Below are 25118 nucleotides of genomic sequence, written 5' to 3' on the forward strand. Positions count from 1 at the left end.
GATGGCACCCCTCAGTGTGGCCCCCGTGCCGGACCGGGGACCGGCAACGGGATCGCAAACCTCGGTGTTGCTCCCGCGCCTCGCTCAGCCAGTGAGCGGGAGCCGGTCTGTATGTGGGATCCGAACCCTCGGATGGGAGCGCCGCCGCGCTTCCCAAGCGGCGCACTATCCAGTGCGCCACTGGGCCGGCCCACATTAACGTTTAACTTTAACATTTTAGCTTTTCTTAAGATATAGATTTAAATGTTTAACAGAGATCCCAAATATTGAAATTTTGACACATTATGGTAGTAGGTTTTTTTTTAAAATAAACTTTAAATTTTGGAATAAGAATTTATTTACTGAAAAGTTGAACATGTGATAGTTCAAAGAGCTCTTGTATACCCCTCATGCAGTTTCCCTTAATGTTATAATTTTACATCACGTGGTACATTTCTCAAAGCTACTAAACCAACATTGGAACATTACTGTTAACTAAACAGCAGACCTTATTCATACCTTACCAAGTTTTTTTTTTACTAATTGTTTTCTTATTCCAGGATGTAGTCCAGGACATCATACTGCACTTAGGGTTTGTTCATTTTTTATTGAACTTCTTGCTGGAACTCAGAGGATTATTTAAGATGAAGGTGGTGGCAAAATTGGATTTTTTAGATATTTTCAAAATATGCAAACTGTTGGACCTCTTCATTTGAATATTTCACATTTGTCTCAAATTTGAAAATGTCTAAAATAGAAGTTTTAACCTTTTGAAATTTGAGACGCCAAGCTAGAATCATAAGAGTAATTTTATTTTAGACTTATTGTTTATTGCTTATGTCTCTTTTGTAAATAAGACCTGTTTGTTTTATTCTCTTGAATCTGTTCTTCATTACCATTGTCATAACCACATTTCAGGCCTTGCTACTTCTTGCCTGAAGTTCTACATCATTCATTCACTCACCATGTAAATATTGAGTCCCTGGATTGTATCTGGCATTGGGCTAGGATCTGGAGTTGCTGGGTAAACAAGAACATGGCCTCTCCTCTTCTAGAACTTATATGCTACTTGATTCCCTGCCCCTGGTCTTACTCCTATACCCTACGACTTGGCTCTAGCCAGGATTTCTTAAACATGGCACTGTCGACAGTTTGACTCAGGTAATTCTTTGTTCTAGGCAGCTGTCCATTGTAGGATGTTTATCATTATCACTGGCATGTACCCACTAAATGCTAGTAGCATCCCCCTTCCCCATATTGTGACAATTAGAAAAGTCACCAGACATTGCCAGATATCCCCGGGGCAAAATTACCACTGCTCTAAATTTTCTGAAATGCAGATGTGATCCTGTCATGCCTCCTCCTTCCCCCCAGTGATTTTGAATAGTTTCAGCTGTTTTAATGTGGTACACAGACTGACCTTTTCTCACTTTTCCTGCTGTGTCCTTGCCTGTACCTTGTGCTCTAGCTTTGTACAACTCTTTGGCAGTTCTTAGAATCTGCCATACTCTTTTTCATACCTTTTTCTCTACATGTGTTTTATTTCTCTATGGAATGTCCCTCTCTTTTTTGTACATTTTATGGACATCTGTCTATTTATCCTTCAAAACTTAAATGTTACTGGGCAGAATTAAGTGATTATACTTATCTCTACTATAGCTTTTATTACGTGGTTATGGCTATATTTTTTACCTTTGTTTCCTTCACTATACTGTTTGGTCCTAGAGGATAAAGATTATGTTTTATTGCTCTTTATACGCCTAATTCCTCAGCATTAACAAATATTAAATGAAAAGGCAGTAGATGATTAATGTAATTCATACACTGGGGTGAGACAGGAAAAGTTCAGAGGTGGGTAGGGGGTGAAAAAAATAGAATAGTGGATACGAAGAATAAGAGAGACTTGGTCTGAGGATCACTTTGAGGTAAACAGGGTTGGGGGTGTGGGGCAGGGGGGGGACCACACCAGAAACAGATTTTTAAGAGGTTAAGTTTTTTTTTTTTCCTTTTTGTCTTTTTTCGTGTCCGGCAACAGATCGCAACCCTCAGTGTCGCGCCCGTACCGGACCGGACCGGCAACGGGATCGCAACCCTCGGTGTTGCACCCGCACCTCGCTCAGCCAGTGAGCGGGAACCGGTCTGTATGTGGGATCCGAACCCTCCGCGGGAGCGTCGCCGCGCTCCCAAGCGGCGCATTGTAGCAGTGCGCCACCGGGCCGGCCCAAGAGGTTAAGTTTTTTAAGTAGACTGGGTTATTTCATTACTCATGGAATATTAAAATCCATACCTATGCAATTTAAGAACCCATTTGACTTATTTCAATGTATTTATATCCTGTTTTATTATATTATCTCCTTATAAATCCCAGCTACTTTGTATCTCCTGGACTTTGATGTAAATTGTAAAATTGAACTGGAATTCAGTTTCAGGGTAGGAGACCCAAAGTGGTTAGCTGCTTTACAGTGCTCTAGAACCTCTCTTAATATTATTTTCAAAAGCAATAAACAGAAGATCCCACCAATCTGTTGTTACTAGCTTGTAACTCATTTACTATGGAAGAGATATATGGTGTATACTTAGCATAGCAGCAATTACTTTCAAAGTAATTCGAAATTCATTAATTTTAAAAATTAACGAATCTCTGGTATTGTCCTTTCTTGTATCACCTTACCCATATTATGCCTGTTTTCAGATATAGTTTATTCTGTATTTGCCTATGATATATAACCCTACTTAAGTAATAAATGGACATGGGATGGAGGAGATCAGAAAAGAAGAGATTTAAGCAGTTTTTAAAGGTTAAATTTGGAGATTCATTTAATGCATGTTTATCTTGTGAAAAAGAGCGTAATACATTAAATTAAAGCAATCTTTTGCTGGTTGCTTTGTTTGCATTTTTCTTACATTTACCATATTAGCAAAGTAAACTTTTTATCTCTGGGTCTTCCATTTCTCATCTTTTTTGGTATTTTGCCTTGATACTTCCATGTCTTTGTTTTACTTTTTGCTTCCATGGATGGTTGCTGTTAAGTTCTGCAGTCTTGTTGGGTGAGGATAAGTTTTGAGGAACCTGAATAAGGAAACAGCTTTGCCTTGAAAAATAGCTTTGCGCCTCATTCAGTTAGTGCTAAGGAGCCTACATTAAAAGAAATCTTAGATCTTGTCTACATTTATAATTTTGTGATTTTCTGAGAAACAGTTTGAACAAAGCAGCAAGGAGTCACTTAAAACTAGATGGTAATCTTTGAAAAGAAGACTCTCCTCCCTTCTGACACTCACCGTTTTATATATATATATTGCTTTTTTTTTGTGACCGGTAAGGGGATCATAACCCCTGGCTCGGTGTTGTCTGCACCACGCTCAGCTAGTGACCGCACCAGCCATCCCTATATAGGATCTGAATCCGTGGCCTCTGCGCTATCAGCGCTGCACTCTCTCTAGTGAGCCACGGGGCTTGCCCTCACTGTTATATTTTGCCATATGAGGGTACATCAAAATGTTTTTGGAAAAAATGGAAATAAAAGATGATACAAATCTTTGTATGAACTTTTTGAAGTACTCACGTAGTACCAGTATTGCACAGTATTTGAATTATTTTGCGGTTGGTAATTTCTTAATATTTATTCAATGAGGACTTTTCCCCTAGATCCTTAGGGGGAAAAATATTTTTTATGTAATTATTAGGAAGATTGTTTTATATTATTATACATTTATAAGATTTAACATATAATTTTAATATATAATATATTTTAACACTTTAACATATAATTCAGTAAATTATAAGATTATAATAATATTCCTTGGATTTTTCCCTATTGACATATTCTTTCTCTAATATTCTCTGTTTAGTTTTATTCCTTTCCTTCTACTCAATCCATACTTTATCCCTAGTTAGATATCTACTTATCACTTATTTTAAATACATTTACTTTGACCTGTTGTTTCTCAGTAACCATTTTTTCTTTCAGAACTCGTTTTCTTCTGCCAGTTTATTCTGCTTTTCTAATCATAATTTTAGTCTTATAGTTCTATAATTTGTGTTTTTGTTTAATCATTTCTGACTTAGTTATATACTTTTTTGTCTTGATCTTTGTTATTTAATCTGTTTCCTGATTAATCTTCATATTTCCAGTTGGCACAGTTTTTGTTTTTTTGACTTTCTTCAACATTCCCCGCTCTCAGTCCCTCTACCCCCCATTTTCTTCTTGTTTTTGCCTCTTAAAAAACAGGTTAGCTGTGAGAGACTCCCAATATGTATTTGCAATTTTGTATGTTTTATGGAAATTATGTTAATGTTTATTACACCAAAATACCAAATACATGAAGTACACATTTATTTTTATTTTTTTCCTTTGCTTAAATTCCTTTTCAAATTATGGTTGACCAAAAAAGGGTTGAAACATTGAAGAATGGCAGTTACCTTAGGTGAGTTTAAATTGTTGCTCTTGTAGCTGCGTTTTAGTTTCTTTTGTAAATAATAGTGTGAAATTTATTTTTAGTTTATAGATGTGATTAGGGATATCCCCCTTCTCTCACACTTTGTGTGATGTATCTGGTAAACAATTCCGGTAGTAATTAGGAAGCACTAGCCATTTCCCCTTTTAGTTTGCATCACATATTTTTCCAGAGTGATTATTGGTTTTGATGTTGAATTTTCATATCTGTATAAGTGAAGCAAATTAATATTATCATATTATTTTTTTCGTAAGGTCACTGACTTTTTATGTTTAATTTCTTCAGGGATCCTTTGAAGTTAAGGATTTGAACATTCTCCTAGACATCTTTTGAAACTGGGAAGTCCGTGATTAGTCCGAGTACATATTTATATAAACAGAGCAGTAATTTGTTCATCTTTTTAAGGACGCTGCAGGGGAAAAATGGTCTCTCACAAAAGTCTTTTAAAATGTAAAAAAAAAAAAAAAAAAACTTCAGTCAAGTTTACTTTTATAATACATTATTGTTAAGGAATAGTCGATATATATGTTGGTATAAAATAACTTTGACTTTGCAAAACATTTTGTCTCATTTGCTTTTCATAGCAACTCTGTAAGACACCCTGCACTTTATTAATGAGGAAACCGAAGCTTAGGGAAGTAGTGACTAATTCAGTTATATCTCTGGTTCAGATCTTATGTATTTAACTTTAGATCACATTTGTATAGCACCTTTTTGCCTTCTTTCTGAAATTCTTTATGCATTAATGTACCAGCTGTGTCCACTTATTGGCAGTCTTTGCATTATGCCTCAGCATATGTACTCCAGAAACAATGAAACATGACATGTTCTTCCAAGTTTATGAATTGCCAGATAAATGATTAAAGTTGAGAGCAGATATTCAATACCTTAAGTAAACCTTAGTAATCTTGGTTTCTAACTGGTTAAATTTTTTTCTAAAATGAAATTTTGTTTTTGAACTGTTTGATTTCTTTTGCAAAATGAGCTTTTGCTTTTGGTGCTGTCTTTTCCAATCCATTTTCATTGAGGTCAAGAGATAAAACTGCAATTAATTATCCCAGCAAATCTTATTAAGTTACTCCACTCCTTTCTCCCTAAAAACCTTCAACAACTTATTACTGGAATTTAGTCCAAAAAGCCTAACATAGCTTAGAAAGCTGCAGTCTGCCCCCTACCTTCTCAGTCTCTTCTTGACACTTGCTTGCCCTTTTGTGCTTTGTGTGCTAGTCATACCTGATTTCTTTATGTTGCTTGAATGCTATGCTCTTTCTAGCCTCAGGTCATTGCACATGCTGTTTCTTCAATCCGGAATATCCTCTCCTCCCCTCAACATTCTTTGGCTGTTTATTTTTTAGGTCTTAGTTTAAATGTTAGTTTTTTAGAGAAGTCTACCCAGATTTCCCTGGTAACCCTTTCCCTGCTGCCCCCATATGTTTAGAACCCTTTAGTATTTATTTCAAGATTTCCCTATATCTCCTATTTGATAACACTTATAATTGTTATAAGTCCTTGTTTCATGTCTTTCTTCCCTGCTAGACTGCAATCTCCATGAGGGTAAGTACCATGTCTTTTCTTTCTCCCTGTTACATCCACTAGCCCATACTTGGCTCATATAGGTGCTCTATAAATGTTTGTTGACTCAAAATTAAATGATTAAAATGTTTGACATACAACAAAACTACATAACTTAAAATTTTTTTTATTTTAAAGAAAAAATGTTTTGATTAAAATAACAATAAAAACATTTAAAAATATTTAAAACTGAAAATATTATACCACTGTAGTATTTTCTTTTTGAAGTAGCATTAGACCAGTTTCCAGGAAAGAAAAGAGGAGGAAGAATAAATATTATTCCTAGTAATGATAGTGTTTGCCCTTTCTTTTAGTGCTTGTTATGTACTTCTCATGAAATTTTTTTGCTTAACTCTTGGAATCATTGTCTATTTGCTTTCTGTATTTTATTTGTTAGTATTTGGTTTCCTTTCTTTATGGTATCTGCTAAATCTTAAAAATATGGTGTGTTCCAAACAGGAGCTATAACTAAACACCAAAATTGAATATGTAGAGATATGGAGAGTAACTACAGTGCATACTAGTTATTTTAATTACAGTAGTAAAACAAGGAGAGAAGATCTCATGGGTGTTGTTACCCAGGTGACTATTTCCCTTTTCTATTCCCCATTACCAGCCCCCTTTTTTTGTGGATAAAATGGTGATTATAGGATTATCCTTCTAATGTTGCAGCCTCCTCCTACTTTTAACTGATGTTGGGACTATTGTTCATTATAGTCACTATTGTGGTGTTTATTTGTCCTGTTCCTATGTTGGTCACTTGCTAGTTACTGATGCAGGATGATATAGAGATTAGATGGTGCTGTAGAAATAAACAAACCTGTGTTGAATTATTTCCTACATTATCTCAGGCCTCAAATTATGAATATTTCTTTGTTACTTCAAGCTACTATCTATATTAGTAACCTCAGAAGAATTATGGTAAACCTTTCCATTGTGGCTCCATAGTGTATTAAATGTTCCTCCTTATACGGGTCCCTCCTAAATAAAATTTAACCTAAAACAATCTTTGACATGTTTCTTTTTCATTAAAAACTCAGTGGGAAAGATTTTACAAACAAAACTTAACAAACAAAATTGATGGCCTATTTTATTATTATTGCTTTGAATCAAAGCAGACATGAATTCTTTTTCTTTATAGCATATCATATTTCAATTTATTGTTAAATAGGCAACGGTCATTTTCTGTAGCATAATATACATTCTACACTTTAATATACTTAGTCTTTAGTGTTTCTTTTTTATGATTAAATAAATTTAAATTCCTTACATCTTTTTCCCTGGGTCTGTTTATATCAGTCTTTGCATTTAAGTTAATCTCTTCAGACATTTTAGATTTTTCATATTGCTCTTTTGAGTTTCTTGGGGTAGATTTAAGTTACACTTTATTAAATTAAAAAAATCAATTAGAATTAATATATGTTCAGTGGAGAAAGCTTGGAACAGCTCAAGAACCAGTCAGTCTCACTACTTATTTGCTATTAATACTTTGGCATATTTTAATCTTTTTTTCTAATATTTGTCTACATAGGCAGCATGTTAGGAGTACACTCTTTGGCACCAGACTATCTGAGTTTAAACTTGGACTTTTTCTTTAGGGAAGTTACGTTTTATCCTTTAGTTTCCTTATTGGTAAGGAATTATCCTTTTTGGGGATAATAGCAGTATTCACTTCAAATGGTGGGTGAGGATTAAATGAGAATGTAAAGCGCTTTGCATAGTGCCTGACATGTAGTAAAGCACCCAGTAAATGTTAGTCATTATTTTCTAAACCTGGTACACATTATAATAGTGTTCTATAGAAGCCTTTTTTCTACCCACATTGTGTGTTTTATTGTGTCTTGACATTTACCTACATTATAAATTGCAGCAAACAATAAAACTGTTTCTATTATAAGATTTTTGAAGTCCTTCTAGTGAGAATCTCTCTAGTTCCAAGCTGTAGTGGTTTCCCTTTTCCTTTATAGCCATTTTCTCAAGGTATTTGACACCTAGCTTTAGCATAACCTCTCTTGTAGAGAAGTATAACTAGTGGTATTTTTGTGACCTGACAGTCATATCTCCTTTTAGGGAACACTTTTGTGATTCCCTAAAGTGAATAACATCTTATGTAATCTTATGCCTTATTATTTATACCACACAATATGTACATTTATCTGATAGAAATTCTGAAATCATCAACAACATACGTTGAAAACTATTTGGACTTGAAATGGACTTGGAAGGTCATTTCCATAGAATTTGCTCTCTGAGTGTCTGGTCATGAATATCTATTTGTTTAAAATTGGAGGTGGCATGTATGAGGTGTAAATATCCTTTTGGAATTTGTTTTCATGTACTCTTGCTACTGTTTTTAACACTTTTTGTAGTTCACTCAAGTTTAGTTTCATAGATTTCCAAACTCTTGTATTATAGTAATGGATTATTAATCTTATGTTTAGAAAGCCTTTATTAACACAGATTATAGAGATTAAAATGAAACCTAGGTAGTGATTATTGAGACTTCATTCTCTCATATTTTAATTTAGGAATTGTTTTTGTGGTTATTTATTATAAACTATAATCACTTTTGCATTTTATTTATGGAAAACCTGGGGGCTTTCCTTCCAAGTGTTTTCTTTAACCAGAATCACAGAATAAAATTTTTCAAAACAATGTTAAAAAAAATGAATTTAATAAAAACTAGTTAAAACAACCTTCTGGTAAAATACTCTGACGTTGTTTCTTATCTGAGAGTTTTTCTGTATCAGAAAAGGGCCCAAGTTGTACTGAGATACCTTCTGAGTTACATAATTTGTCTTCTTGTTGCCTCATCTAATTCTTCTACTATCACAAAAATTGGTTCTCCGGGCTTTGGAATCTACAGCCAGTGCTTCTCCTTGCATTCATATTAGGCTACCAGCAGCAGGGCTCTGCTTTCATGAGTTGGCAGAAGTTGCAGGCACTAGTTCTAGGCCCTTCTAGTTCTGCTTAAGGGGGGACTGCTTTCCTACACTGGAATAGCTATTATATAGCATGTTATATTGCTCTTAACAGTTACAAAATAACAACAATGAAAACCTATCTCTGCATAGTAATTTTATTTTTTTCCAAATGACCTTTTTTAACCATGGTTAATTTTGATCTTGGATTATTTATTGTAGTTTCACAGTGTGTGCTTGTTCATTTTACAAAGTGCTTTGCAAAAGGAGAAAAAAGTCTAAATATTTTGGAGGGAGGTGATGGTATTTCTACTTTAGTACTTATTTGCAGAGATTTCTATCATGTATTCTTCCAATGTACTCACAAATGTAATTACTAAGGTTATTGCAGATTCTCTTTTTCTGGAAGCTACCCATATTTTTTTCATGACTCGGTTTAAATGGTATATATTTGTATAGTGAGAGACATTGACATAACTTTGATTGTTGTTTATCTTTTTCTGAAATCATTTACACTGAAAACTTGGGCCCAGCTATAGGAAGAAAGCACTATATTCTGGATAGAAAGATGTCAGAAGTTTATTAGTGAATGAAATTAAATTTACATTTCCACCAATTTTTTTTGTTTGTTAACAGTTGTCTTCAAAATTAGTTAATAAGTAGTCAAGAACGAGGCATTTTTAAATGAACTCAATAATGAAGAGGGATACCTGGATGAATATTAAAACATCATTAAATATAAAATTAAAATTTGGGGACTGGCATACGAATAGACTGTCAGGCATGTCAGTGGCCTAGCACAGAAATATACATACGATATAATAATCACAATTGAATAGAAAAGAGGATTGGTAAATGGAAAGGCTGGAAAAATGGTTAACTAGCTGGGGGGTAGAAAAAATATCTTCAGAGACTTCATAATGTGTATTAAAATTGCAGATGCATTCAAAGTTAAATGAGGGGCTGGCCAGTTAGCTCACTTGGTTAGAGTGTGGTGCTTATAACACCAGGGTCGAGGGTTGAGTCCTTGTTACCAGATGGCTGCCAAAAAAAAAAGTTAAATGAGAAATTTAAACCACAAAAAAGTAAAAGAAAATGTAAGTGGGTATTTATTGTATTGTTGGCTGTCCTATTACAGAACCCTTCATATCAAAGCAGTAGAAATCACTAAGGAAAGGAAAAGTGTTGATAGAACTGACTACATAGAATTTGTGAAATTGTGGGATGTCAATGAATAGTAGAATGTGAAAGCCAAGAATATTGTGGAAAATGGAAATATTTCTTTAGTAATATAACTGGAGAACTTGAAGTTTAGAACAAGTAACTTAAAGTCTCTGCAGTGTTAGGTTTTTTTTTTTTCCTTTTTTTCTTTTTTTGTCTTTTTTTCATGACCGGCAACGGATCGCAACCCTCAGTGTCGCGCCTGTACCGGACCAGGACTGGCAACGGGATTGCAACCCCCGGTGTTGCGCCTGCTCCTCTGGAAATATTTCTTTAGTAATATAACTGGAGAACTTGAAGTTTAGAACAAGTAACTTAAAGTCTCTGCAGTTCTAGGTTTTTTTTTTTTCCTTTTTTTCTTTTTTTGTCTTTTTTTCATGACCGGCAACGGATCGCAACCCTCAGTGTCGCGCCTGTACCGGACCAGGACTGGCAACGGGATTGCAACCCCCGGTGTTGCGCCTGCTCCTCGCTCAGCCAGTGAGTGGCCGGTCTGTATGTGGGATCCGAACCCTCAGTGGGAGCACCACCACACTCTCAAGCGGCGCACTGTAGCAGTGCGCCACCGGGCCGGCCCTGCAGTGTTAGGTTTGAACATAAGTCTGTTGAATTTAAATCCTGTCTCTTACTCCATTAAGGAATATGAGGGTATTTCAAAAAGTTCGTGGAAAGATTCATATTGTAATTCTATTTTTCCACGAACTTTTTGAAATACCCTTGTGTAGCATAGCTGTTAAAATGCTGTTTATGAGGAAATCCTTGGCAAAATTTTTAAAGGTGATTGTTTTAGGTGATAAAATTCTGGATTTTTCTCCTTTTATGTTCTTATTGAACATGCATTAGTATTGTGATTAGAGAAATAAACTGATTCTTGAAAAAATAAGTAGGTATGAACTAAGAAGTAGTGACTTGTGGAGGAATTTGAAGTATCATCCTAATACCTGGGGAAGTAATGGATAAGAACCTACTGGTACTGGTCTATTTTCAGAAAATTGAGTAAATATATTTACTTCTGCCCTACCCTCCAAATTAAATCTATTTAGCAGGGCAGTTGAAGTGAGGCACTTTTTTCAAATATTTTGGATCTTTTAATCTGTCAGATAAATTTCTCCATTTTTGTTATATTTTTAAACCTAATTATGTAATTTATTTGTTAACTAACCAAATATATATTGATCATCTACTAAGTATCAGCCACCATTGTCAGCTTTAGGCTAATAAAAGAACAAAACAGACCAAAAATTCTGGAGTTTGTTATGTTGTAATGGGGAGAGGCAGGAAATAAGCAATAAACGTAATAAGCAAATAAATGTATAGTATCCAGTGATACGTGATGAATAAAGAACAAATATAGAGCTCTATAAAGGGGGATTAGGAATTATGGGTGGTAATAGGGGGTGGGTTGCAGTTTTCAATGGACTGAACAGGTTAAGCCTCATTGAGAAGGTAATAGACATCTGAGAAAAGACTTGAAAGGGGTCAGGGAATTAGCCATAATGTGGGGAGAGCATTCTAGGTGGAGGGAACAGCCAGTGCAAAAACCCTAAGTTAGGAGGATGCCTGATGTGTTGGAAGAATGGTGGAGATTAGAGCAGCTGAGCAGGCCAAGGGACGAAGTAGCAGGTGAAGTCAGAGAGGTAATGGGGGTTTAGGCAGAGCCATAGTAGGCTGATCATGTAAGGAAGTTGGTGTTTATTCTGAATGAAATGAAGAGCGTTGCAGTTTTGAGCCTAAGAAGTGATGTTAGAGGTCAATCAGGAAGCTTTTGAAATTTGCCACAGTCTTTCAAGAGGAGGTGACATTTGAACTGGTCCTGGAGAATAAGAAAGAATTTGTTAAGTGAAAAAGATTTGTTTCGGTAGGCTTTATTTCAGAATATTTCCCATCACTGTACTTAAGAAAATACATTATTTATTTATTTATTGAAAATAAATACTTTTAAGCCAAAGATGTGTATGCTACTTGATTTAAGGTTGAAACTATAACGTCATATAAAGAATGTCTTTGTGTCTTTTTATATCTGTTTAACCAAGCTCATTTTAAAAACTGATGTTCTAGTTTAATAAAATTTAGGGAGATCCTGTAATCCAAGAGACATTTCCTTTTTATTCAAAAATTTAATTAGTTTATTATTAATTTCTTTAGAAAGTGAATAATTGCCTTTTGCCTTTCTTCCATAAAACTGTAAATTAAATTGAAACATTTTATGTATGTTATTAACTAAGATTCATATATATGTATAAGCTTTTTTATTTAAAAGGCTCTACACTCAAGTTTGAAAAATATGAGAGAATTTCTGTCCTTAAGATACTTAAGATCTGGTAGGGGAGATAGACATTATATAAATAGTATAATAAAAGAAAACATGAGTTCATTGAATTGGAGCCCAAGACCATCCTCCTCTCTACCTTTGTAAAAATTATCTACCTATTTGCTCTGTTCAGGCCTTCCTCAAATTCAGCCTCTTCAGTTGTATTTTGGCTACTGAGCTCCATACCTACACTTGTTCTTTTTCCTCTAACTTATATAGTTAGAAAGTTTGAACCGCCAACTTATTACCTGGGAGCTCTTTACATACTATTCTCTCTGTATGTTATATCTTTTAATGATGTCACACAAGTTCATAAATTGGTTGAGAGCAAAGACTCTGCTAGGTACCTTCTCCTTTAGGTTTCAATCATAGTATAGATATTCAATAGTTAACTGGTAGCTAACCATTACAAAGGGTAGTGTGGAATATAATTTTAAGTATAAATGTATTTCACTTAGTGTGTTTCTGGAAAGTTTTACTTGAAAAGTAGACTGTAAAGTAACTTTTTGAAAGGGATATTCTTCTGTTCAATTGACCAATTGACTTCCAAAATGAAAATAAAGATATAATCTTAGTTTAGGTCAGAGATTCAGTAAAAACTATGTATGTGTAAGGGAACAGTAAGATGTTACTGTATGTGTTAGGGAAGCATTTTTTACTTAGAAAATGCTTTATTGTCTCTGAGTTTTAAATCAGGTATTTGTAATGAATTCATCTAAAAAAAATTCTGACTTATACTTACTAGTGTTTGATCATCACTGAGAAATAATAGTTTTGATATTTTAATTATCTCAAGCAATCATGTATTCATACCTGAACAGTTAAATATTTTCATAAAATTTGACATTTTGAGGATTTTGTAAATTTTGGATAGAGGCATGTATTAGTCTGTTTCTGTTACTTATAATAAAATACCTGGAACTGGATAATTTGTAAAGAAAACAAAATTTATTGCTTAGAATTTCTGAGGCTAGGAAGTCCAAATTTCAGGGAACACATCTGGTGAGTCTTCTTTGGTGGTGGCTTTACAGCAATGCAGGGGTCTCACATGGCAGAAAATGGTAGAGCAGAGAGAGGGACGGTCTCTTTATGTTCCTCTTTTAAAGCTCTGAGAAACCATGCCTCTGATCACCATTTTTAATCCATTAACTAGGCATAGTCCTCAGAATCTAATCACCTCTTCAAGGCCCCACCTTTGAATTACCATAATAGGATTTCCCACCCTCAACAATTTCAGTGGAAATTTAAGCTTCATTGAGTTTGGGGACATCCAGTCCATAGCAAGGGAATTAAAATGCATCTTTGTACCACTGTCAATATTTGTGTGATAGGTTATAATTTATTTTCTTACAGAAACAGGTGAGTCTGGGATGTCAGTAATCTTTGGTGTTTAGATAAGACGATTTGAGTTCTCATCTGGTAGGACAATTGATGTCTGTGGTTTTGTGTGATTTTTGCACTAACTCGTTTGGAGCCAAAGCATTGGAGGATGTCTTTTACCAGGCCGTTTCTGTGCATAGGGAAAATGTCAGTGGTTAAGCTGTGTTGCAAATTTATTGTTTCTCTGTTAAATTATTTATAACCAGCTTAAGCCTAAATGTGTTAATTCACAATTGTCATAACTTGTCTTAGACATTCCCCGGTTTTGGAATAGATTGTTCCATGAACGTATATGCTAACAGCAAGAGAAATACTTGATCAGAATGTAAAATGATTGCTGTAGTAAAGGAGCATATAAGCATAAGTAATTATTCTTTAAAATATTGCTTTAAAATCTGCAAAGCCTCCATCTACATGTCTTCTCACCAGGCCCCGAGATGGGTTCTTTTTTTTTTTCTTTTGTTTGCAAGTATAGTATGAGACAAACATTTATTGGATGTGAGTAAAATAAGAAATATTATGATTCTGTACAATACACTCATTATATTTATGTTTCATCAACTTAGGGCATAATTGCTAGACTCCAAACCTAGGATAAGTAGTATTTTGTGTATATATATATATATATTTAATTTTCCTTGTGACCAAATTCAAGTGAGAACCTGTAGTTTTAACTATCGAATGTAGATGGCAGTCACAGTTTTTTAAAAAAGCCTTATATTAAAAGATAATCCAAAGGTTAATAATGTACCTACAGATCAATCAACATTTATTTATTGAGCACCTTCTTTGTCTATAAGTTATCAGTATAGAAAATACAGTAGTAATTTGAATGAAAGAGAACATTTGGGGCTAGACTCAGCATATTGGGCTTTGTAGCAGAAGATAAACTTCAGTCAGATCTTGAAAGATGGTTAGAATGGATGAGTTGAAAAGAGAGAGCTACTGAGACGTAGAAGAGTCATTATACAGGGGTTTGGCAAGATCCCTAGTTTAATTATTTTTTAATAATGCAAGTGACTTATTCCTCTGCCTTGTTGCAAAGATTTTTTTTAAACATTCTGTGTATCATATTTAGAGTGTTTAAATATTACTGGTTGATGAAAAGTAAAAATCACTGGATTCCAGTTTTAACTGCTTTTGTGAAAAAAATTGTTTCATAGTAGATGGCTTTTAAAGAAAACAGTATAAAATGCTTCAGTTTTTAAAGAGCACTAGCCAGAGAGTAAAGAAGTCTTGGTTTTAATTCTAGCTTTATGCTTTACTTTGTGACTTTGGACAGGTCATTTAACTGCATTTGCTTATTTATGAAATGAGGATAATAGTGCCTGACTTATTTCAGGTGAAATATGTTTTTATTGATTATTTTGAAGACTTTTATCTAGGAGCCACATATATTAGAAAGCATCTTTATTTTTACTAATATATGACAAATTGGAATATGTGAATTCTTAAAAGGTGATAATTTAGTAAAATTAATTTCTGGATTATATTTATTTTTCCCCTTTTTCTTGGTAGCGGATACTCTGTTTTCAAGGAAGCTGAATGGGAAGTACAGGCTTGAGCGACTTGTTCCAACTGCAGTATATCAGCATATGAAAATGCATAAACGAATTCTTGGGCACTTGTCATCAGTGTACTGTGTAACTTTTGATCGAACTGGCAGACGGATATTTACTGTAAGTAATTTTTAAAGTATTGTCTTTATTCATATATGGAATTGAAGAAACAGTGTTTATAGATAACCTGAAATAAAACCTTTGTTTTTTCTTTTAATGGGAAACTGGAAATTCCGGTCATTTAACTTGCTATAATAGATGATTTTACTTAAATTTGGACTTTATCCAAGTTTGGAAAGTTCCTGAAAGACATGTAGCACAGTCACAGTTATATTGTCTGTAGAAAACCACTTGCTTATCTATGAGAAATTCCCTTAAAATAGTGATAGAAACAATTCTGAGCATATCTAACATTATTTGCTGATTATCTTTTATCCTTAACACCTCGTTCTTAAAAATATCTGTTTTATTTAAAGAGACTCTGGGTTTACTTACTTGCTGCTGTTTCTTTAAACCTGCTGAATGGTGAAAAGCAGAGCTTTTTAGCTTTATTTTACATGAGAAAATTTCTTTTGTGAATATTTTGATTTATTTTTAGGTGCCTTAACTATTACATTTGTTAAGAGTAATACTCATTACACTATTATGGTTATTCTTATTATTAAACACTACCCTGTGGGCTGAAGGTATGCATTCATTCACAAGTTCCTTAATTTCTTTTGAAATAAGGAAATTCCCATTTCTGTCTTTGAGGAGAGTAGCTGCAAATTTTACACAGTCATGATAATTATAGATTCCTCTTTTTAGTATATTTGCTTGTAAACTGAGTCCTATTTATACCCACTTCTTCTTTACCCATATGTTAAGTCATCTTTAAAAAGCTAAATATCAGGATGTAGGAAAGCATTTTTATAGATCACTTCCTATGCACTATTTTCCCCTTTCAACTTCTCCTTATCTCCATTGTTCTCTGTGGAACAAAATAAAAGTGAAGTTTTCTAAACTTTCTGACAGGTTATTTTCAGAGTGGAGAGCAGGCTTCTTAATATTTGCTGAATTACTTGAAATATCTATAATAGTAATTTGTTCTCAAGTAGTAATTGATAATTAATTTAGCCATTCAAGTTTAATATGCTAATATTAAAATTTGGCTTTCAAAAGCTTAAGTAAATTTGGCATTTCTAGTGTTTTAAAGACTTCTTTCAAAAGCATAGTAAGTTTAAATAATGAGAAAGAAGCATTACATTGTATTTGTATTTCATTTTGGTGAGTATAAAGTTATGCCATTGCACTGAGATTATGAAAAATATATAACTTTTTAGGTTTTGATGTTAATAAAGTACATTGTAGGAATTTTTTCTTTAAAAATGAGGGATCATAAGCATTTGTCATACTTTATGAAGCCTATGTGTTTTGATATGAATTATATATATAATCTTCTGAGATTTTTTGAGGGAAAATGCAATGAAATAATGTGCTTGTTGCTATCTTAGGAGTTTAATAGAATGGAAAGTACAGAGTTAGAAGAGCACTTTGAACCAGTCAAATTTAGCTCGTCACCTGTATAAAGTTTATTCAAACACAGGTGTGCTCAGTTGTTTATCTATTGTCTGTAGTTGCTTTCCCACTACAATGGCAGTGTTGAATACTTATGACAGAGAACATATTACCTGCAATGTCTAAAATATTTCTTATCTGGTTCTGTATAGAAAAAAGTTTTGGGCCAGCCCGGTGGCGCACTGGAGAGTGCGCCGCTTGGGAGTGCGGCAGCGCTCCCGCTGAGGGTTCGGATCCCATGTGGAGACCGGTTCCCGCTCACTGGCTGAGCGCGGTGCGGGCGCAACACCGAGGGTTGCGATCCCGTTGCCGGTCAGTAAAAAAAGACAAAAAGGAAAAAAAAAGTTTTCATCCTTTTCTATATATTTAATTCCTCTAATGGCATTTGATTTGGGGAATAGGAATGATGTGTGAAGAGTTAGCTGTTTTGTAGTTATTTCCTTTAGTTGAAGGCACATAAATAAAGGGAAGAAAAGTAGCACTGTAGTATGTTATATGGTCTTACCAAGAGTCTAAAAGATGTTTATGTGATATCATTTGCTAATTGTGTCAAACTCATAGTATCATTGGTAGTTTTTTACTGGCTCATTTGCATTTACAGATTCCAAAATAATACCTTATGACAAGATATAAAGACATGAAAGTACTGTTTTTTAAAATTTCCTCATATTTTTATGATTATCACCTCAAGTGGTGGTAGGGTACATATGTGTTCACTGTTCGTATCACCTCATGAAGTGGGATGGATGCCGAGTATTTTCTCAGTAGGAACACACCAGACACTGACTGGTGCTTTGGAAATCAGTCTCAAAAATTGATAGGATAAGGCTTTAGAATAGTAGATCATGATTGACCAGTGAAAGATTCCTGTAAGAGAACCCACTGTTATTAGTTATTGGAATAGCATTTCAGTAATGGACCAACCAGTGTTTCCTTTTTATTTATGGTATTTTAAGACCTTGCAGATTTCTTTTGAAGGTGCTTGTATAAATACATTTGAAAGCTTTTTCCAAGGGATTAATTCTCTTGAGTGCTTTCTCAGGAGACACAGCTAGAGGTGGTGTGGTGTTGTGGTTATGTGCATCATCTTTAGCATCAGGGGGCTCTTGGTCCTGCTTTACCACTTCCTAGTAGCGTAATTTTGGCAGATTACCTCACCCCTTTAATCTCTAGTTTTCTCATCTCGTAAAAAAAAAAAAAAAAATGGAGGAGAGTAGATAATAATAGTACCCCACAGGATTTTTGCATATAATTATATGAAATAATGCTTATAAGTAGTATTAAACAAAGTATGCAGTACACAGTTATTGTTTTACCTACTGCTGCTGTTAATTTTATAGATAGATTTAAGTAAATTTTATCTATTTTTTACCCACTAAAATCTGATTTATAAATGCTGTACAAGATTTAAAAGGAAATCATTGTAATTGATAAGTGAAATTCTTTATTAGGAAAATTTATCATTATTTTGTACTAGAATATTTTTAAAATAGATCTTTTTCCAATAGAATAATGAGAAAAACCTAAGAGAGGGAGGTAGCATAATTTCCAAGTCAGATTTTGCTCCCTGATTCTCTCTTAGCCTTTTAATTTTTCTACTTGGTTTCAGAATCATTACCTCAAATATTATTTACCAAAGAAAAGCAGAGTTAGTGAATTCTTAGGACAAAGGCACTCAAAATACAGCAGTATATTGAACACCATATAAAAATTGGGGAGTTTTTCGCCCTCTTTTTCAGAAATGTAAAATGTATCTCTTTTGTTCAAATTAAGGCAAGGAACACAAAATATTTCCATCAGTATAAGAAGTTATAATAGCAAGTAGGAGTTTATGCCTTCCTTTAATGAACTTCAGAGGGCTTTATGAGCCAATCACTGTTCTAAGAACTTGGGATATAGAATTGAAAGACGTTATAGCTCTCCTTGGAGAGTACACAGATGGTTAACAGACAATATTGATAATAATGTGATAAGAACCTTGATAGAGGGTGTACAAGATACTGAGGTGTCATAAGAGAGAGCTTCCTATCCAGCTTTGTGGTAGGAGATGGTTAGTGGAACTTTCTAGAGAACTGACACTTCAGCTGAGTTGAGCTGGATATTGCAGACTTAAGGAAATGCATTTACAGACTTTGGGAGAATGTAATGTGCAATTGTCTATCGTTGGATATGGCATAGTATAAATATGGCTCATGATTAAGCAAGAGCTAGAGATGTTGGTGGGTGACAAAATCATCAAGATCTTTTACAACCTGCTAAGGAGTGGATTTCTTACCTGAAGGCAATGGAGTGCAAATGATGGATTTAGGTAGAAGAGTGAGTAGAATTTCTCTTTTTAATGATCCCTTTGACATTGTGGAGGGTGGATTGAAACTAAGTATGTATACAAAGGAGTTGGTGGAAATAAATCATTAGGGTTTGAACAGAGTCACAGTGGAAGTAGGGATGCAATTAACAGATTAAAAATAGGATTTCTATGACTTGAGACACTGATTTGTATGTAGGAAAGGAGTCACAAGGAAGAGTATGGGATGACATGTTTCTAACTTGTGTGACTCAGAAAGCCCTGTTATTTACTGCAGTAGGAATTTAAGGGGAGAAGTTTTTGAAGGTAGAACATGTCAACTTTGAGATATCTATGTAGGAGGCCAAATAGAAATGCCCAGTAGGCAATGGGCACTCAGGTGAGAGATCTAGCCTAGAAGATTCAGTGTAGCAATCATTCAGTATGGAAAGGGAATATATTTCTTCATATGTTTGTAACTTAAGAAGGCTGAAACTTTAAAAGCAGACAAAAGAAGAATGAGTAATCAAGACTAAGGAACTGCCTGAGAGGCCAGAGAAAGACCAAAAAAGATGTGGTGTCTTAAAAGTCGAGAGATGAGTATTTCATGAAAGACAGAAACTTAAAGTAAAATTAGGACTGAAAGGCATCTTTTGGATTTGGCAAAGTCATTAATGACTGCTAAATGAATTAATGGTTTGAATGTTTGTGTCTCCCCAAAATTCATATGTTGAACCCTAACCCCCAATGTGGTGTTATTAAGATGTGGGGCCTTTGGGAGATGATTAGGTCATGAGGGCTATACCTCATGAATGGGATTAGTGCTCTTCTAAAGGAGACCTGAGGGAGCTTGTTTGCCCCTTCAACCATGTGAGGACACAGCTATAAGGCTCCTTCTGTGAAGCAGAGAGAGAGCTTTCTCCATACCCTAAATCTGCTGGTGCCTTGATTTTGGCCTTCACAGCTTTCAGAATTATGAGCAGTAAATTTCTGTTGATTGTAAATTACGCAGTCTAAGGTTTTTTATTATAGCAGCCTGAACAGACTGTGACAATGACCTTGACAAAAAATGTTTTATTTTAGTATTAGAGATAGGAGTGAGATTGTAATGCACTGAGGGAAGAGTATGGGAATTGAAAGTTTGAATGAACTTAATGTAGATTAGTCTTTTTAAAAGCTTGACAGTTTTAAAAAAGATAGTCTGTTTTCTGAATGTGGCATACTGCCCCTGAACTTTGTACTTCCATTGTACTGTTTTTCCCTACTATGTTGCAGTGACCTTGTTTAGGTGTCTGTTTCCCTATTAAGTTGTGAGCTTTTTAAAAGCATAGTCGTCTTCTTTTAGTTTTTATATCTGTAGTGCCTGACAGAGTATCTAGTGCATACAACAAATGAATGAACCAACCAATTAGATATAAAAATGAATAATGTCCTTTCTTGCAAGAAATTTAGAATTTGTTAGGGGAGATACATATTTACATGTGTGCAAGATAAGTTCCCCTGTTCTGCTGTGCTTTAGTTACATTGGTCTTTTCCTATACTTCAAATTTGCAAAGCCTTTTTAAGGCTTAAAGCCTTTGTACTAGTAATTCCCTTGGCCTGGAATTGTCTTCTTCAGAATATTTTTTTTTTTCCTTTTTGTCTTTTTTCGTGACTGGTAACGGGATCGCAACCCTCGGTGTTGCGCCCGTACCGCGGCCGGCAACGGGATCGCAACCCTCGGTGTTGCGCCCGCACCGCGCTCAACCAGTGAGCGGACCGGTCTCTATATGGGATCCGAACCCTCGGCGGGAGCGCCGCCATGCTCCCAAGCGCCGCACTCTACCAAGTGCGCCACCGGGCCGGCCCTTCTTCAGAATATTTATGTGGCTGATTGCTTTATTAGCAGGTAGAGATTGGTAGGATATCTTGGTTTGAAAATCTTGTCATAATCTTACAATATGTCCTGACAAGATAGTAATCAGTTAAAAGAGGAAAAATTGCTTCCTTACAGGGGAAACCTTGGAAGCACTAACATGACCACTAATGTGACCAGGTTAACTTCACAAGTGGTGGGATAGTTTGACATCATGTGTTCTCTGAAATGGAGCATTGAGAAAAACACAGCATTTTGTCTGTGGGATTCCTTTGAAGACAGTATGACCTGGATCCAGACATGAAGAAACATTTGACAGACCCAGGTTCTGGGTCATCCGACAGATTGTAACGTCTGTTTTCTTTATAAACTGCTGAGGACAAGAAAGAGTAAGCCATAGAAAGTATTCCAGATTGAAGAAGCCTGAAGACACATGACAGTTAAATGTAACATGTTGCTGTATGGGGTCCTGGGCCCAAAAGGAAAAGAGAACATTGTTGGCAAATTAGTTTGACAGAATTTGAATGGGGCCTGTGGATTTGATGGTAGTGTTGGTTTTCCAATTTATGTAGGCAAGTATCCTTGTTTTAGAGAAATACACACTGGGATATTTAGAGGTGATGGGTCATCACATCTGCAGCCTATTCTTAAATGGTTCAGAAAAAAGACTAATAGTAATGGGTGGGTGTGCAGGGGTATGGGTGTGTGTTATATGAAGAGAGGGAGAGGGAAGAAAGGTGGTGATGAAGCAAATTTAGTGAATTGTTAAGAATTAATGAATCTTGTGATAGAGATATGTCTCCCATATCTACAACACCCAGATTCTTGAAACTTCTGTAAGTTTGAAATTCAAAAACATTTTTTAAAAGCTCATAGGAGATTGTGTATAAGTGATAGCATGTATTCAATACATTTGGTCATAATGGAAAGGAGAACCAGAGTATGGTAATGTAAGGAAGATAAATTGTGAAAAATCTGTGTGTGCTAAGAGGAAGGAACTGAGAGAGCAAATATGAAGAAATAAGAGGAGATCTTTGATATGCAGTGGTTTTTAAAAAGGATAGATAGATGAGTAGATGAAAGTGGGCTATATAAAAAAGCAGTTCATTTGATTTTAAAAAGATAGCTAATTAGGTCCACAATTAATACATTCCACTTTTTAATGTGAAATATTTCATCTGGTGAGAGTCTTGGTTTGGAAAAAAGACTGGGTTGTGGAGGTGAGATATAAAGAGTGGCAGTCAGAAAGAGTATTTAATAGGGACCAGTTTAAAAAGAAGGTATTGCTGATTAGGCTTAGCTTCCCAAATAAATAGGAGATCCACAAATTTGCAGTGGTGCAGAATTAGTGTGACGATATCCTTTACTGTAATGGTACTTGGCATCATGGCATCAGGATCAGAGCAAGTGATGGTTAGATTGATACAAGGCTGGTCTTTGGTGGTATAGATGGACAAGAGGGAGCAAGAAAATTGGGCATGTATTAAAATGATTGACACTGAAATTTAGGATAATTTATGAGGGAAATGAAAGAGAGGTCTGATAGATTGGTAAGAAAGAAAATAGCCTCTTGAAAAAGTAATGAACTAAATTTAAATTATAACCAATTTTTAGTTCCGACTAAAGAATAGGCTGCTTTTCAGCTTGAATAAGAAAATGAAGTAGTATGCATGACAATATACATGACATTTTTAACATTCATTTCTACTATTCTAATGACAATAAAAGGTGAGATCCCTGACTCAAAACTATGTAGTAACAGCAAGAGAAATTAGAATTCTCTTTGTTTACTCTGCCAGATAACAGTAGACTTTCAAGGAATGCCAAATTCTCTAAGATATTTAAGTTAAAAATCACAATGTTTATTTTATTTTCATGTGGAGATAGTAATCTTTGATTGGTCTGGGTGATTGCTGTTTTCCTTTTAGCAGAGTAAGGTTTACAGATCCATATTTTAATTTTAAGGTCATCTGAGCAGAAGTAACCTGATTCCAAATGCATGCAGTTTTCTGCTTGCAGAAAAGTCAACCATTCTTTGTCATTTACCAGTGCATCCTGTAAAATACTTTCTTCACTGAACAGTTCACATAGTTGTCACCTCTAATCTTCTAGCTCTTAATTTTGCACAGTATTCATAATTGACTGCTGGGCCTTGTACTTCATTTATATAGTAAAGAGTATCTACTGAACAAGCCATACCAAAAAGAATTCTGTCAAGTTGTTCTGAAACTTAGCTTTCCTTTAAATAAATAAATAGTTCAATTAAGCCCTTTAAAACTTGTCTTCTGAAAGCTAATTAAATTATTAAAATTTGGTGGTATAGACTTTAGGTTCTATTGTGATTTCTGCATTTTGCCTTTAAAGTTTACTTATTTTGGTGTTGTCCAAGTGTAAGACCCATGTAATTTGGATTTAACTTTAGGTAACAATAATTTGAAAGTTGAGAAAAGCATCTCATATTACAGAAATTTAAAAATTGACTGTACAATAAATGATGAAAACAACTGTCAGCAGAACAGGTCAGTCAATATACAATATAATCAGTTAACAAACAGGGCCAGAGGACCTACGTACATCATGTGTTATCTTTCATGTAATGTCTTGGCTTTTTTTTCCCAAACACAAAGGCAGATTAATTCAAATTACGTCCATTAAGTATTATCTATCGATTTATGCTTCCTTCTGAAATTAATATTTGAAGCATGTATTAATAGCTCATGCAATGCTAGTTTTCTGCTGAAGTTTAAGCATGTACCAACTGATGCTCAGATTTAGGCAAATGTTAGAATTACACTGAGCAATGTTTAATTAATTATGTACTTTTCAAAGTACAAACTACCATGTTAAAGCTAAAAGGACATATGTATATAGTAAAAAACATTTTCTAATTTAAAAGACATGTATTAAATATAAATGGACTAAGTCTCAACAGCACCTACTTACACGCAAATTAAACAAAATCAGAATAAACACCCAACTTTTAGGAGAGCCAATTTCAGTCCTGGTTTTACCACTTAACAGGAGCAGGATCTTAGATGGGTCATTTTGTGTAAGGGCAGTTTGAAAATTTACAATACTGTCTTAAATCCCACCTAAAAAGACTCTTCAAGGATCTTTTCATAGCAACGAGAAGTTGGGGAAATTACAATTTGAGAAATAAAATGATACCTCCCCTCACACATGTTAAGACCCAGGTCTCTGACAGTTGACTAGGTCATGCCTCAATTTCTAATGATTTAAGTTAGAAGTTCCTTGCCCTGAAAGATTACCCTTTGTCTCTAATTCATAATGCTCTACTTCAGCTGGGGCAAAGAATCCCATGATATTCTACCAGGGCTATAGGATAAAAAGTACAACCTGTCTTCTGTGTGGCACCAGTAGACTAATATCTAGGTATGCACAGGATTGACTTTAAAGTTGACGAAAGAGGATTTCAGTTCATTAAAGGAAATAAAGCTTAGAAATTATATGCTTAGTCTGCACACATTTAATTTATTTTAGTCACTTAGGAAATTTTGAATTGGCTCCCATTAGTGGTAAATAGAATACTTTGGTGTAGAAACCAAATAAATCAGGCTTTTACCTTAACAGTACAGTGTTTATTTGTGTGTAAAGTGTCCATTTTATACACAAACTAGTTAAATAAACTTTAAAATTTGCTTTCAACTCTCTTGTTATAGTAACTGAATGTCTAATCCTGCTAGGTCAAACTCACTTTTGAGGGTCTCTCTCAGTTGAAAGCCGCGATTGCTGCTGTTAGCTGTTACTGCTGTGGTGGAGTCACAGCCAGCCTGCTTGCAAAAGCCTAACACAGACAAGATTCTTTCCTAAGAATCCAAGTGGCTTTTATCTTAAATACCCCTTCCTTCTAAGTGATACCGCTAGGATAATAAGCAGGATTGTTTTTGAAATAACTACACAGTTCTAAAGATGCTGTTAATGACATGGACAATTTACGGTTGATACACTTTAGCTCATTTTTGTGTGTGTGTGTGTTTTTTTTTTTTTTTTTTTTTTTTTTGGG

General features: G+C 34.7%; 1 protein-coding gene across 1 annotated transcript in view; it reads left to right on the forward strand.

The window, feature by feature from the left end:
* Positions 1 to 25118, forward strand: part of PHIP (pleckstrin homology domain interacting protein) — a 132216-nt gene that overhangs the window by 21406 nt on the left and 85692 nt on the right. The window contains exon 6 of the mRNA XM_008566644.1: positions 15358 to 15518. Within this exon, the coding sequence (XP_008564866.1) occupies positions 15358 to 15518 (161 nt within the window). The remainder of the gene's footprint in view (positions 1 to 15357; positions 15519 to 25118) is intronic.

This window comes from Galeopterus variegatus, unplaced genomic scaffold, assembly GCF_000696425.1.
Source record: "Galeopterus variegatus unplaced genomic scaffold, G_variegatus-3.0.2 Scaffold259, whole genome shotgun sequence".
Lineage (NCBI taxonomy): Eukaryota > Metazoa > Chordata > Mammalia > Dermoptera > Cynocephalidae > Galeopterus > Galeopterus variegatus.